Here is a 15,743-nt window from a genome sequence, read left to right on the forward strand (position 1 = left end):
TCAAGACAGTATGGTACCAGCACAAAAACAGAAATATAGATCAATGGAAGAGGAGAGAAAGCCCAGAGAAAAACCCATGCACATATGGTCACCTTATTTTTGATAAAGAAGGCAAGAATATACAATGGAGAAAAGACAGCCTCTTCAATAAGTAGTGCTGGGAAAACTGGATAGCTACATGTAAAAGAATGAAATTAGAACACTCCCTAACACCATTCACAAAGATAAACTCAAAGTGGCTTAAAGACCTAAATGTAAGGCCAGACACTATAGAACTCTTAGAGGAAAACATAGGCAGAATACTCTATGACATAAATCACAGCAAGATCCTTTTTGACCCACCTCCTAAAGAAATGGAAATAAAAACAAAAATAAACAAATGGGACCTAATGAAACTTCAAAGCTTTTGCACAGCAAAGGAACAAGATAAAAGACATAAAGACAAAAAGACAACCCTCAGAAAGGGAGAAAATATTTGCAAATGAAGCAACTGACAAAGAATTAATCTCCAAAATTTACAAGCAGCTCATGCAGCCCAATATCAAAGAAACAAACAACCCAATCCAAAAATGGGCAGAAGACCTAAATAGACATTTCTCCAAAGAAGATACACAGATTGCCAACAAACTCATGAAAGAATGCTCAATATCATTAATCATTAGAGAAATGCAAATCAAAACTACAATGAGGTATCGCCTCACACCAGTCAGAATGGCCATCATCAGAAAATCTACAAACAATAAATGCTGGAGAGGGTGTGGAGAAAAGGGAACCCTCTTGCACTGTTGGTGGGAATGTAAATTGATACAGCCACTATGGAGAACAGTATGGAGTTTCCTTAGAAACTACAAATAGCACTACCATACGACCCAGCAATCCCACTACTGGGCATATACCCTGAGAAAACCATAATTCAAAAAGAGTCATGTACCACAGTGTTCATTGCAGCTCTATTTACAATAGCCAGGACATGGAAGCAACCTAAGTGTCCATCAACAGATGAATTGATAGAGAAGATGTGGCACATATATACAATGGAATATTACTCAGCCATAAAAAGAAACGAAATTGAATTATTTGTAGTGAGGTGGATGGACCTAGAGTCTGTCATACAAAGTGAAGTAAGTCAGAAAGAGAAAAACAAATACTGTATGCTAACACATATATATGGACTCTTAAAAAAAAAAATGGTCATGAAGAACCCAGAGGCAATACGGGAATAAGGACGCAGACCTACTAGAGAATGGACCTGAGAACACGGGGAGGGGGAAGGGTAAGCTGGGACACAGTGAGACAGTGGCATGGACACATATACACTACCAAACGTAAAATAGATAGCTAGTGGGAAGCAGTCGCATAGCACTGGGAGATCAGCTAGGTGCTTTGTGACCAGCTAGAAGGGTGGGATAGGGAGGGTGGGAGGGAGACAAAAGAGGGAGGAGATATGGGGATATATGTATATGTATAACTGATTCAGTTTGTCATAAAGCAGAAACTAACACACCATTGTAAAGCAATTATACTCCAAAAAAAATGTTTAAAAAAATTTTAATGTGTATTAAAAATCACCTGGGAATCTTGTTAAATGAAGATACTGACTCAGTAGGTTTTGGGGGGTGTGCCAAATTCTGCATTTAAAAAAAAATTTATTTATTTATTTGGCTGTGCCAGGTCTTAGTTGCGGCACTCGGGATCTTTAGTTGAAGCACGCAGGATCTAGTTCCCTGACCAGGGATCAAACCTGGGCCCTCTGTATTGGGAGCATGGAGTCTTAACCATTGGACCACCAGGGAAGTCCCCCAAATTCTACATTTTTAACAAATTCTCCAATGGTACCAAATTATGCTGGTCCAAAGATCACACTTTGAGCAGCAAGGAACAAAATCACCCCCACCCCTCTCTCCGTATCAATGGATGGTTAGACTGATATTAGATACGGTGATGTTTATTAGAGGATCAGTGATAACGTTGCAGGAAGGGGGACCCCTTCCAGGGCCCAAGAGTGGGATCTTGTCTAACACGCAGAAATGAATTGTCTGAGGAGATACACATGCGGACAAAACAAGAGACTTTATGGGGAAGGGGCGCCCGGGCAGAGAGCAGCAGGGTAAGGGTACCCAGGAGAAATGCTCTGCCACACAAAGTCTCAGGTTTTATGGTGATTGGGTTAGTTTCCGGGTTGTCTCTGGCCAATCATTCTGACTCAGGGAACTTCTTGGTGGCGTGCGCATCGCTCAGCCAAGATGATTCCAGCGAGGATTCTGGGAGGTTGGTAGGACATATGGATTGGTGTCTCCTCTCTTCTTTGAACTTTCCCGAATTCTTCCCGTTGGTGGTAGCTTATTAGTTCCTCGTTCCTTACCAGGACCTCCTGTTGTAAGATGACTCATGCGAGTGGCTACTATCTTGCCTGGCCAGGGCGGGCGGCTTCGGTCAGTGTTTCCCCTAACAATAATCTTCCGTCCTTCCAGCACCAATTTGCAAATATTTGGTTATCTTGTCAAACGAGGGCACTGAGGGATGAAGTGACCATGTATCTGATGGGCAGCATAAATGGCTTACACACTCAGTTCTGCAGATTCTCAGTTCATCCCAAGCCCCAAAGGTTTTTTGTTTGTTTTGTTTCCTTCTTTGCCTGCAACTCACCACAGCTCATTAAGACTGTGGATTACTGTATTCTGCCTCAGAGGAACTCCTGACCATGTGGAAGTGCCCCCTCTGGTCCCCATGTTGTTCTCATGATCTCAGCCTCAAATTATATGGGAAGGCTGTGATGTCCTTATGTTTGTAGGGCTGTGATCCTTGTTCATTCCTTTAGCAGGTGGTATAAAGCTGACACCAGAGGCATCTTTTTGCCACTTGACTGTGTCACTAATATTTGAAAAGGGCCTTTCCCTGGAGATCCAAGAAAGATTTGCACCGATTAATCTAGAATTCTAGATCACAGCACTATCACTTGTGATGTCATGGGCCATTGGGATTTTCTGAGACAGCTGCTTCAGCCTGCAAATGACAAGACTGGAGACAATTTCCTAGTCTTGATAATGAGGTGACTTGATAATCAGTCACTGGTAACTATAAACTAAAACAACTCAGTTTGATGTGGTTTTCACACTCATTAGGGTGAAAGGGAAGTTTTAAGCCATCTTAAATTTGTGTTGTTACAGATTATAGCTTGGTCTTTTTTTAAAATTAATTATTTATTTATTTTTGGCTGCGTCAGGTCTTTGTTGCTGAGTGTGGGATTTCTCTAGTTGTGGCAAGCAGGGGCTACTCTGTTGCAGTGAGCAGGCTTCAGTAGTTGTGGCTCGTGGGCTCTAGAGCGCAGGCTCAGTAGTTGTGGTGCAGGGGCTCAGCTGCTCTGCAGCATGTGGGATCTTCCCGGACCAGGGCTCAAACCCGTGTCCCTTGCATTGGCAGGCGGATTCTTAACCACTGCGCCACCAGGGAAGCCCCTATAGCTTAGTCTTTTAAGATTTTATTTCTCTGTTAATTGCTCCCACCCTTTGAGGCTGATTAGTACAGATATTTTTTTCAGATTATTTTCCCATTATAGGTTATTACAAGATATCGAATATTGTTCCTGTGTTATACTGTAAATCCTTGTTGTTTATTGTATATATAACAGTGTGTATCTGTTAATCCCATATTCCTAACTTATTCCTCCCCCTCCCTCTCCTTTGGTAACCATAAGTTTCTTTTCTTTGTGAGTCTGTTTCTGTTTTGTTTTGCTTTTTTAGAAGTAGATTTATTTATTTACTTATTTATTTGGTTGCACCTGGTCTTAGTCGCAGCAGGCATGCTCTTTATTTTTATAATATGAATTTAAAAAAATAAATTTATTTATTTATTTATGGTTGCGTTGGCTCTTCATTGCTGTGCGTGGGCTTTCTCTAGTTGTTGTGGCGAGCGAGGGCTACTCTTTGTTGCAGTGCATGGGCTTCTCATTGTGGTGGCTTCTCTTGTTGCGGAGCCTGGTCTCTAAGCTTGTGGGCTTCAGTAGTTGTGGCTCGCGAGCTCTAGAGCACAGGCTCAGTAGTTGTGGCATATGGGCTTAGTTGCTCCGTGGCATGTGGGATCTTCCAGGACCAGGGCTCAAACATGTCTCCTGTATTGACAGGCGGATTCTTAACCACTACGCCACCAGGGAAGTCCCAGGTGTGCTCTTTAGTTGTGGCTCACAGGCTCCTTAGTTGCGGCTCGCCAGCTCCTTAGTTGTGGCTTGTGAACTCTTAGTTGCAGCATACATGTGGGATCTAGTTCCCTGACCAGGGATCAAACCCGGGCCCCCTGCATTGGGAGCATGGAGTCTTAACCACTGTACCACCAGGGAAGTCCCTGTTTCTATTTTGTATAAAGGTTCATTTGTATGATTTTTTAGATTCCACATATGTGATATCATAAAATATTTGTCTTTCTCTGTCTGACTTAGTATGATATTCTCTAGGTCCATCCATGTTGCTGCAAATGGCAATATTTCATTTTTTATAGCTGTGTAATAGAATAATATTCCATTTTGTATACACATATATATCTTATTAAAACAATAGTCTGTTGATGGGTTGAAATTTTTACCTTATTTCATAATTAGGCAAAAACTTCATAAGCCATGTACAAATGGAGTGATGCAATGGGCCCAGATTTCCTTTCTTTAAATTCAAGTGTTGTAGTTTAAGGTTTATAGCATATGGGTCCAAATCATGCTTTGTGTTTAAAAAATGAACACAACCTAATTTTAAATGAGAGGTTATTGATTTGTTTGGATTTGCCAACATTCTTAAATGGCTTCTAAAAGTTGGACACAGTACTTTGTGTTCTCACAAGTGTTCAGCACAGCTGCCCTGGGAGCGAGCAGAGTAGCCTTGCTCGCAGCGGTGAGCCACGGGTGCAGGTAAAGGGAAGGATGAAAGAAGCAAAGACTCAGCTTGGAGAGACATCCCTCAGAAGTCTTCTAAAGAGTCCCAGTGATGATTGTAGAACAGTATGGGTGACATGATCCACTTGTGAAAAAGCCAGCAAACTACCTGTGAGCATGATGGGAAGGAGAGATACCCACCAACCCATCAGCAGTTGGTTGTCAGCCAGTAGGGGTTACTTCATACACTTCTGTTGATTCTTTTTTACCTGATCGTATATGATGCGCGAGCTTTGTTCATCAGCAGGTGCTCCCCACTCATTAGTAGGTCAGCTCATCAAAGGTCCCCAGGCCCCTGCAAGCTGAGCAATGCAGTTTGGCGGGGGGGGCCCTTAGCTGGCACTGGAGGTGGGAAGGGGCTGGCAGGAATGAGCAGTCTGTGGAGAATTGCCATGTTCCAGAAGGTCTATCTTCAGCCAGACCACGTGGCTTCTGCAAGGCCTAAAGGCGGGCAGGGGGGACCAGGCTGGGAGAGCAACTGTCACTGGGCTAGAGAAGAGGGCAGGAGTGCCTCGGAGACCATCTCCTTCCCCAGTGACACTCTGGCTCCAGATCTGCTAGCAGACACTTCATTCCTCCAAACATCCAAGCTCTTTCGCCCCTTGGAGAAAGCCGAGGCTGACCAGGCTGCTTCTGTGGCTCACAGACAGTCACCCTGAACAGGGTGGCCAATAGCCTGTCTTGGGCAGAGGCCCAGTCCAGAGCTCTGCTTCCCTCTCTCATTTCAGTACATCCCTTTGCCAGTGCTGTATGGAGTCTTCCTCTACATGGGTGTGGCCTCCCTGAATGGCATCCAGGTAAGGCTCTCCCCTTAGGTCCTCTAAGCCTCATTTTACAGATGAGGAAACTGAGGCTCAGAATTCAAAACCCAGATCGAGCTGACTCCTACGAGGATTTCACTACACCTCTCTCTTCTCTAAGGCAATTTGCACAGAAGAAAACATTTTGTTTTGTTTTGTTCTTTATTTACCACGATACACCAGATGTCTTGGATAGCTTGTGTTGCTGCTAAGTTGCATTTTCCTTGAATGTGGGCAATGTTTACTGGGGCCAGCGCCAGGGCTGTAGCCCTCACCAAGGGCTCAGCTCTCCCCCACCATAAGATCTCATTATACATCCTCCGAGACCTCCAGGCCCCTTCTTTTGCATCCTTAAGGCCTGACCAGGGGCTCCCCTCTATGGGACCCCACTGCAGCACCCATTTCACCAGACCCAAGCCCCCAGAGGGGCCACCAGGGTCCCCACGGCCTGGCTGAGTCTTCCCCTGTCCTCACCAGTTCTGGGATCGCTGCAAACTCTTCCTGATGCCGGCCAAGCACCAGCCGGACCATGCCTTCCTGCGGCACGTGCCCCTGCGCCGGATCCACCTCTTCACCCTGGTGCAGATACTGTGCTTGGCTGTGCTCTGGATCCTCAAGTCTACGGTGGCCGCCATCATCTTCCCAGTCATGGTAAGATGAGCGCAGTCTTCCCCCTCGTGTTCAGCAGGTTCAGATGGGGAAGGTGTCCAGGGGGAGACCCACCCTAGCCTTCTTCTCCACAGTGGCCTGATTCTCTCAGGGTCACAAAGGCAGGCACAGATCGAGATTCGAGATTTGGGTTGTGACTCCAGGCCAAGTAGAGCTGGGGGGCGGGGGTGTGGTGGAATGCAGAGGAGAGACGGGGAGGGAAGTTGTATGTGGTAGGTGGATGCTGTAGTGACAGCCCACACGCCCGCCTCCACCCAGCTCAGGTCAGGGCGGCTCAGTGAGAATGCAAAAGCCAACCAACTTTCCCAACTCTGGAGTGCGATGGAGAAGCTGGGCAAATTCAACAAGGAGACTGAGTTCCCCACTGCCAAAATTCAAACCAAGTGCGGAAGTAGATCTACACTAAATATAATTCTTCACCCTTCAATATAACTGAATTTGAAAAGATAAATGGGGGGATGGGATGGGGAGAGCTAGAAATAGAGATTTAGAACTTCAGAGTCCAACGTCATTAACATGTCATTGTTTGGAGAAGCTGGGGCAAGTATGTGAGCATTCTTTGACTATTCTTGAAATTGTGTGTAAGTTTGAAATTATTCCAAAATTAAAAGTGAAAAGAAAAGCCAACAACATGTTGCATCTGGCATCTAGATCGCCCATGGAGGGCAGTGGCCGCTGCCCCTGTTGGGGCATGGGGAATGGGAGGGGGGACTGTGGGCTAATGCTTGGGGGGAAGCCCTAGGTGGGCCCTAAAGCCTGCAGGGCTGGATTCGGGACCAAAGTGAGGACACAAAGTAGGATCTGAAATATCCTGGCAGGATTCTGAGTCAGTGATTCTTGACCCTGCGCTCATAAGAGTCACTTGGGAGCTTTTTAAAAGCACATGCACCCAGGCCTCAGCGCAAATCAATGAACTCAGAATCTCTTAGAGAAACCCAGGCATTGGTATTTATAGTAAGTCTACAGGTAAGCATAAATGTCCAGCCAAGGTTGAAAACCACCACTCCAGGGAAAGTGAAATGGATCCTCCCCAACAGGGCCCTCATGGGTTTCAGAGGTGAGGAGGGGAAAGGATCGTCACAATTGGCATGGACTGAGTGCTATTTCATTTAGTCCACACCTTCCCTAAAGAACTACCATTTTACAGACTGGAAAACTGAGGCTCAGAGAGCATGTGTGAGTGACTCAAGCCACACAACCAGGAAGGAGCAGAGCCAAGATTCACACCTTCCCCCATATTGATATTTTTTAATTTACATGCAGTAAAATGGACTCTGCTGTTCTATGAGTTCTGAAAAAACACAGAGTAGCGATTACGCCACCACAGTCATGATACAGAACAGTTCCATCACCTCTAAAATTCTGTGTTGTCCCTATGTAGACAGCCCTTCTTCCTACCTCTGCCCCTAGCAACATGCTCTGTTTTCAGAGCCAGGAATTTTAAAAACCAGGTCTGACCAACTCCCGAGCTCTGCTTGCTTCCAAGACACAGGGTCAGTGAGGACCCAGTGTTAAATCCCGCTGGATGTTGTTCTCCCTGACCTCATCTAATGGCTAGTTCTTGGTGGTGAAAGGACAATATTCATAACTAGCTACTTGGACCCATTGCATCTATTAAAAGTCAGTGTTTAATCTTCTCCAAAGAGCACGTGTTTTGCCTTTGTTTATCCTGAACAGAACCAAACTTTCTAGACTTTCCTTTAAAAATTCTAGATATGCCAGTATACTTTATTCAGTTTGTTAGCAGAGACATTGGCAGCTCTCAGAAATGGGGGCACGGGGACAGTTGGTCTCAAAGTGTAATCCCTGAATCAGCGGCATCAACATCTCCAGGCAATCTTGTTAGAGATGCAAATCTCAGGCCCCACCCCAGACTTTCTGAGTCAGAAACTCACCCAGCACCTAGCAGTGTGGGTATTAACAGCCTGCCAGGTGATTTGATCTAAGCTCAAGTCTGAGAACCACTAATTTAAAGAATAACTGTAGTTCTCCACCCACGGGCCCCATCTGGCTCCCCCCCCACAGCTGTCACAGGCTCTGTGCATCTGGGTCACTGGTAGGCATCGCCACTCAACTGAGGAGAGGCTGGATGAGAGGAACCAAGATGGGTGGGAGGTGAACAATGGTTTGGGGGAGCTTTGAGAATGTTCCAAAGATACCAGAAAAAGTCCCTGAACATAGCTGACTGAGGGAGAAAATGAATTGTGCCCAAGTTCGGGGTCTTGAGCCCATGGTTTTCTCTGAACTCTCACCACAGATCCTGGGCCTCATCATCGTTCGAAGGCTTCTGGACCTCATCTTCTCCCAGCATGATCTGGCCTGGATTGACAACATCCTTCCAGAGAAGGAGAAAAAGGAGGCAGATAAGAAGAAAAGGAAAGGGGCCCATGAGCACAGTGAAGAGGAGGTGGGGAGGATGTGAGGCCTGGGCTGATGGGAGGGATCAAGAGACCCTCCCTCCACCTCTGCCATGGCCAGGGTGGGGAGGCTTCTCAGGTAGCCGGGAGCGACTGCCTGGGCCCCGCGTCAGTCTGGTGTGCTGAGATCGCGTCTATTCATGTGAATACCCTGAGCGTGGGCCAGAGTGAAGAGCCCTCTCATCCAGGAAAAAGTCAGTTGGCCATGCCTATTTTCCCCCATTCCTGTGGGCTCTTGGGGCCATTACAACAGCACTGTAGGTCCCTGAGGGGACAGGGCAGAAGACTTGGCTCCATCATGGAGGAGGTTATGAGGACTGACCTCCAAAGAACAGAGCAGGCCCAGGGGGAGGGGTCTGATAGGGACTCATTAGTAGACTGGACTCCTGGGCAAGTGGGAGGACGGGGGACAAGCCTTGCTTGGGCCTGTCCATAGGGTCCTGGGCAGAGAGGTGGGGGAAGACGCACGTGGCCTCCTGAAAGGAGGGTGACTACATTCCCCAGATGCCTGGGACCACTCAGTCTCAGTTGTCCCATCTGCCCCTCTCTTCTCCCATGCTTCCTCCCCATCTCACCCCAAAACACTCAGGGAGTCAACAGACAAGAAGCCAGTCCAGAACTTATAGTAAATCACAAAATGTTAGTGAAGAAGACTGTCTAGTTCAAGTGTTCATTACAGATGATGAAACTGTCCCCCAGAAGGGAAGTGACTCACCCAAGATGGACGTATAGGCTAAATGTCTAGGAGGGAACTAAGAAAACCATTCCGACTTTGAATCTGATCATTTCCAACATACTAAGCTGCGCATGTCCTTCCTAACACCATGCCTGGCTCCCATTCTCCCAATTTGACCCAAACCCACATCCCTGCCTCCACCGTGAACTGTTCGCCTAGCAATCTTGCCTGTGCAGATCAAAGCTGCTCAGAGGCAAGCCCTTGCTGACTGATTGGTGACGATTAAACCATCTTCTGATGGTAGTGATAGGCCAAAATTCCCCTGGCCCTCAATTACTGTCCTCTTCCCAGAACATAAGAGGCCCATAACCCCCATTCACATGTTTTTCATTGATGATTTTTTTTGGCCGTGCCGCACAGCTTGCAGGATCTCAGTTCCCTGACCAGGGAATTGAACCCGGGCCACAGCAGTGAAAGCCCAGAATCCTAACCGCAAGGCCACCAGGGAACTCCCCCTTGTTGATGACTTAGATGATTTGCAAAGTTAGGTTCTGAGAACAAAGAAACTGAGAGTCTAAGTGCCTTTGAAAGACAAGTATTATTCTTTCACTGATTCATTCAATAAATATTTCAGTGGCTACCACAGGCCAGGAACTATTTCAGGGGTGGGAAAAAGCATCTCTGGTTTATATGATATATTCGATGGAAAAACGGGATTCAATTTACATAAATTCATTTTATACACGTCTTCAGCTACTGTGTGAGGTTCACTCCCAAGTGACTGGTTACCACGACAGTTGAAACTGTTCTGAAGAGTAACATTCCTACAAGAGTTCTGTCCTTTCTAGTGTCCTCAGTGGGCCCCAGGGTCATTGCAGCACCCACTGTCTAGTCTGGATATGAAGAGGATGGTGGTTTGCACACTGTGGACGCGTGTATTTTCCATCTTGGCAAGAAAGCCAACACTGTCGTATTGGTGGTATTTATCAGCTTTTCCCACTGTTTCTCTCCAGCCCCAGTTCCCTCCTCCCTCAGTTATAAAGATTCCCATGGAAAGTGTCCAATCAGATCCCAAAAACGGTATCCACTGCGTTGCCAGTAAGTAAAGCACACGGTGTCTCTCCCTTCCTACTTACTACTAATCCTCCACCTCTTCCTCAAGGAACTTTCGTCTCTAACTCAGGTCTATTGGTCTTAGATACTAAAGGACTCCTGTGCTAGGCAGAGTTCAAAAAGAACTGGGCTACAGGAACTGGAACTCCAACCATATGGAAGCCCCAAATCAAACCATGTAGACTTCGGTGATCAATCTTCATTAGTTTAGGCAAACCCCCTCTTTCCCTCCTTACCCCTAGTGCCCTCAGGTGCCTGTGGTACCACCTCGCCCCCTCTTGCATGACCTGCTGAGCCTCTCATGTGTGCCAGTGGTTACTGAAATGATTGAGAGCTCAAAGCCAAGCTGAGTTGTCCCCTTTAGGAAAACAAGTAGCATCACACTGGGATTATAAATTAGTCAAGGTCCTAGTGGTTGGGCTGTGATTCTGTATGTGCCTGATTCACAAGCACCTTCCACATGTTGAAAAGGGAACCTGCCTGGGAAGGATCAGATGTGGCTTATGAAGACCTCGGGGGATTTTATTGCTGCCTTTACCCGCTTCCAGCCTCAGCTTCCTATTGGTGGATAGTCCGGTCATCAAGACAACACAGTCTATCCTGGGAGTAGTCTGAAAGATGCCAACATGGGTCCTGACCCTGGCGCTCCTAAGGGCTTGCCGCTTTCCCCAAAGGCCCATACTGGGGATCCGGCCAGCCCCCACAAGGGCCCTTCAAGGAAGGGCTTCCCATTACATTCTCCTCCAGAAGTACCTCCTCCTTTTGAATTTCTCATGCCCTTCCCCCTTCTCATTTGTATACCTCCATCACCTTTCTTCATTCTTCCCTGGCCCTCACCGTGCCTCTCACCCACCTCTGGGTGAAGGAATAATTGAACCAGAAGCCACCCATCTCTGTGAGGCCCCTGTATTCCTCTCGTGTGGTACTGGCCACGGGGTTAGAGAATAGAAAGGAGAAGAAATGGGTGAGGGGAGCACTGTAGAAAGAGGGTATATTCTCCAGAATAGTTCACAAAGCTGTTCCACGTCTGACGCTTTGATTTTCCTGCCAGGACAAAGATCTTCCAGTTGGAGTTACTCACTCTGATTCCTCCTTCAGTGACTCAGAACTCGACCGAAGGTAACAGCCATGAGATAAGACTCTCTGAGTGTTAGATAAGAGCCTAAGCAATGGCTTTGAAAGCGGAGGGACTAGGATTTCCCGGGCTAACCAGTGTCTCAGTAAAAGGCCTTTGCTGGTCCACCACAGGACACAAAGGTACAGAGCTGATTATTGGGTGTCAAGTAACAAATCTGTCCTCTTATTGACATAATATGATTATACCACACAAAGGTACTGAACTTTAGAAAAGGAAATTATTACAAAATATTAAGCAGAATGAAAACTGAAAGTAAATATTGAAAAAGGAAAACAGAAACTAGACGTGATTTAAGTATTTATTATTAAAAGCCAGGATGAATGAACTCTAAAGATCAAAACACCAAGCACTCTAATACTCTGTGGAGTAAAACAGCAGCATGGTTACTATGCAAAGGTCAGAAAGGGTATCAAGGAAAGCTAACTAGATATCAATGATCAAGTGGAGATAAAAAACAGTCAAGAAAGGATTCAAGGCCCAGGTTCCAGGAACTCCGATGCCAGCCATGTGATTCCTTGCTGTCCTTAATGAGAAGCCACCCTCAAAAAAGGTGGGGCTACTTGATGACTGAAAACAAGGGGGGATCAAAAATAGAAAAGAGGAATTCAGAGGCAAGAAAGTCTGCCTCAGTCATTACTAGGGAAGATGGTGGGGGCAGTCCCACTCCTACAGTGTGCCCTAAGCTGGACAAGAATCACTGTGCTACATCTGACAGTGAAAGCACGGGCTATCCCAGGACTAGAGGTAGCTGGCTGCAGACGGAGATGGGACTCACCTGAGAGATTTTAGGAAACATGTACAGGATCTTCTGAGCTATATGTCAAAGCTGTTATCACATTGCCAGGATGAGAAGAGATTTATCACCAGGGTAATAAGCCTCCCTAAGCAGCACTACTGTGTCGCATGTCCAAATGACATCTCTGCCTGCCTTCTCATCCCCCCTCCCCAGTCAGGGCTCCTATGCCCTTAATGCCACAGATCTTTATAAATACATGTGTTAAGAGAAAAGCACTGTCTATCTTACTTTCATTTTAAGGTAGCCTACACAAAATGAAACCTCTTAATGCTCTAATTTCAGTTAATGGAGAGAGAATTTGGTCCAGGACAGGACACTTCCAAAAACCTGTTAAAGTACACAAAGCAGGGGACAAGGCCAGAAATGCAGACAACTTCGTGACTAGTGACGGCACCTCCCAACTATGCTGGTGTTTTACTGAATCTGTGAGAGTACCTAGAAGTAAAGACAACTAAATAGCAGGATTCCATTTCAGTGAGGAAAAAACTCAGCAACATGAGCTGGTTTAACAGCAAGCAGGCAGAAGTTTGAGCAAAGAAGGCTCTTGTCTCACCAGGCTAAGGAGCTTGAATTCTGTCCTTTGAACAGTGGGGAACCACAGTCAGGTTCATGATCCAAAAAGTTCACTTTGGCAGCAATGTGATAAATAGGTCGAAAAAGAGTGAGACCAGTCATTGAGACAGCTGAAGGCCAAGCAGATAGGATACTGCTAGTTCCTATGATGTGTTAAGAGTTCAAAAGCAAAGACAGAACTATTTGCACTAGAACCCTGTTCTGGGGGATAGCATTAAAAAATACCAAATCCTAGATAAATCATTCTTCCCTCTTCTTTTTCTCATTCAGCATCACCCTGCACTTCAAAATCTCCTGTCCAGCTTCACCTGCCTTCAGCTACTCACAGAGCCCAGTCTTCATGGTGCCACAGGTGAAGATAGAGATGGAGCCAGACTGTGACTTCACAGACATGGAAAGATATGGAAGAGAAGCTGACAGCGAGACCACCCTCTAGGAGGACGGACGGGGCACAGAGTGAGGGCCTTGTTTAGTCTTCACTGTGAGGGTCTGGGCCAAAACCCTTCACTTTTCCAAACCTGTTTCCTTATTTACCAAACAGAGGGAGTCATTCTGCTTGATAGAAAACTGGAGAGCTGCTGATGAAAAGTACTACTTATATGCAAAGCCCTCTACTTCCCTCTGTAGTTATGAAAATAACTAAAGCTAAATGTTACACCTTATTTTAAAATGCAGTCCAGCATAGAAATTATAACATTTCTTTTGAAATGAAAAAATGCTTTCTCTCAAAACTGTAGCTAAGATAAAGGGGCACTACTCAATTTTTATTTAAAACAAATATCAGTTAAGATTTTTTTTTAAAAGCTGAGATTTTAAATGATCTAGATGGTCTTAAAACAACTTAAAATACTCATACTTTAATAGACCAAGGTTGGAAAATTTGTTTTGCAATTTTGCATATTAAGAAATGCTAAAAAGGACCTCTTATCTCTCCATCCAATTCAGTTTTCTAAGGGTCATATGACAAGTTTGAACTATCTGCATTATGAGTCTTGTTCCAGCACAGAAGTGTGACTGGGGCTTTTCCAGATTGAAAGCTATTTCTAAAAGTCTGGTAATGAAAGAACCAACATGTTTGAGTGGATATTTTAAAAACAAAATAGTTCCTGTTAAAATGAAACCTCAAATCACATGGCAAATCAACAAAATGATCCTTTAAATTAGTATCACTGGTTTTTAAAGCCCAGAATCACATTTCATTATGCATTTGGGTAGGTCTTTCCTGAAAGTTTTCAATGGCCTGATTCCCAAAGTCAAACTTGCATTCACATTAATATTGCATATTAGGCAGGGCTCATGTGAAATTTTAGAAGATTAAAACTCTGCAATACTAGTCAGACTAGTACTTTAAAGGAATAATTAGAAACAAATTGGGTAGATTTAAAACCCGTTAATAGTGAAGCAAACTCTTTTCCTCATGAAACTTAAGATCAGTCTTCTTATCTTCAAGTCACATTTAACAAACACCAACCATGTTTATTTACCACCTACTGTGTGCCTAATAGCCACAAGGCATCTGACATTTACCTTCTCCAAAAAAACTGTGGATTTGAATCTTGAGTAAATCACTTTGGTTACGGTTACCACATTTACCCAAGATGACAAATGCAGGTGCTTTTTCTTTATCCCTTTCTATTTTTTAAAGACAAATGACACTAGATCATTAACCACCTTGAGTACAGGGACAGTTAATTGCCTCTATAATCCCCAGACCCAGTACAGTGCCTGGTCCATAGAAAGCTCTCAGTGTTTATTAAATTAAATCTCAGAATGCCCTTCCAAGGATACTGCCATGAGGTAAAGCTCTAAACCTCCACCACTTCTACTGAGAGCAGCAGAATTAATTAGCTGCTCACTAATCCAGAACCATTGCCTGAGCTTAAGTATAAATTCTTTGTCTTCATCTGCACCAATTTTGGGAGAGCTAACAATCTACCCTTAACATTTCAGTTTTAAAAACTGGCTGATTTCCAATAGCATTTTGTCCAAATTGAATTGTAGAAATGTGGATTCAGGAGTAAATGTGCTTGATTAATCAAACAAGCTGGAAAACTAGAATGTTAATTTTTTGTTGTTGTAAACTGATCACCGTAATTTTCACATTGCCTGTCATTTGCATTTTGTACGCACACGCACACACACACACACACACACACATACACATGAACATTTTAATTTCCATAGCTTTTAATAGGTTGACATATTGGTACTTCTCCATGCAGTAACAATAACTTGTAACTACAGTTCAATAAAACTTAATCCTGTCTGCTCGTCTCGCTCCATGTTTAATAATTTGGGTGAGTCAGCACGCATGGCTGATGTACAGGAACTACACCTCACTTGCAAAAATATCTCTAGCAACTATCACCCCTCTTCATCTCCAGAAAACTATCAAAAGCGTAAAGGCGACGGGCTTCCCTGGTGGCGCAGTAGTTGAGAGTCCACCTGCCAATGCAGGGGACATGGGTTCGATACCTGGTCAGGGACGATCCCACATGCTGCGGAGCAACTAAGCCCGTGTGCCACAACTACTGAGCCTGTGCTCTAGAGCCCGTGCTCCACAACAAGAGAAGCCACCGCAATGAGAAGCCCACGCACTGCAATGAAGAGTAGCCCCCACTCACCACAACTAGAGAAAGCGTGCGC

General features: G+C 45.1%; 1 protein-coding gene across 9 annotated transcripts in view; it reads left to right on the top strand.

The window, feature by feature from the left end:
• The window catches only part of SLC4A5 (solute carrier family 4 member 5), a 132,270-nt gene extending 116,818 nt beyond the window's left edge, over positions 1 to 15,452 (top strand). For 8 of the 9 annotated variants that reach the window (XM_079940305.1, XM_079940309.1, XM_079940304.1 and 5 more), the window contains 6 exons: positions 5,644 to 5,712; positions 6,193 to 6,366; positions 8,642 to 8,791; positions 10,491 to 10,575; positions 11,642 to 11,709; positions 13,368 to 13,506. In XM_079940305.1, the coding sequence (XP_079796431.1) occupies positions 5,644 to 5,712; positions 6,193 to 6,366; positions 8,642 to 8,791; positions 10,491 to 10,575; positions 11,642 to 11,676 (513 nt within the window). In that variant the 3' untranslated portion in view covers positions 11,677 to 11,709; positions 13,368 to 13,506. Of the gene's footprint in view, positions 1 to 5,643; positions 5,713 to 6,192; positions 6,367 to 8,641; positions 8,792 to 10,490; positions 10,576 to 11,641; positions 11,710 to 13,367 lie in introns of all 9 variants that reach the window. The other variant, XM_079940312.1, reaches the window with a different exon arrangement.
• Positions 15,453 to 15,743: the final 291 nt, after the last annotated feature.

The sequence above is a fragment of the Stenella coeruleoalba genome (assembly GCF_951394435.1).
Source record: "Stenella coeruleoalba genome assembly, chromosome: 13".
Taxonomy (NCBI): Eukaryota; Metazoa; Chordata; class Mammalia; order Artiodactyla; family Delphinidae; genus Stenella; species Stenella coeruleoalba.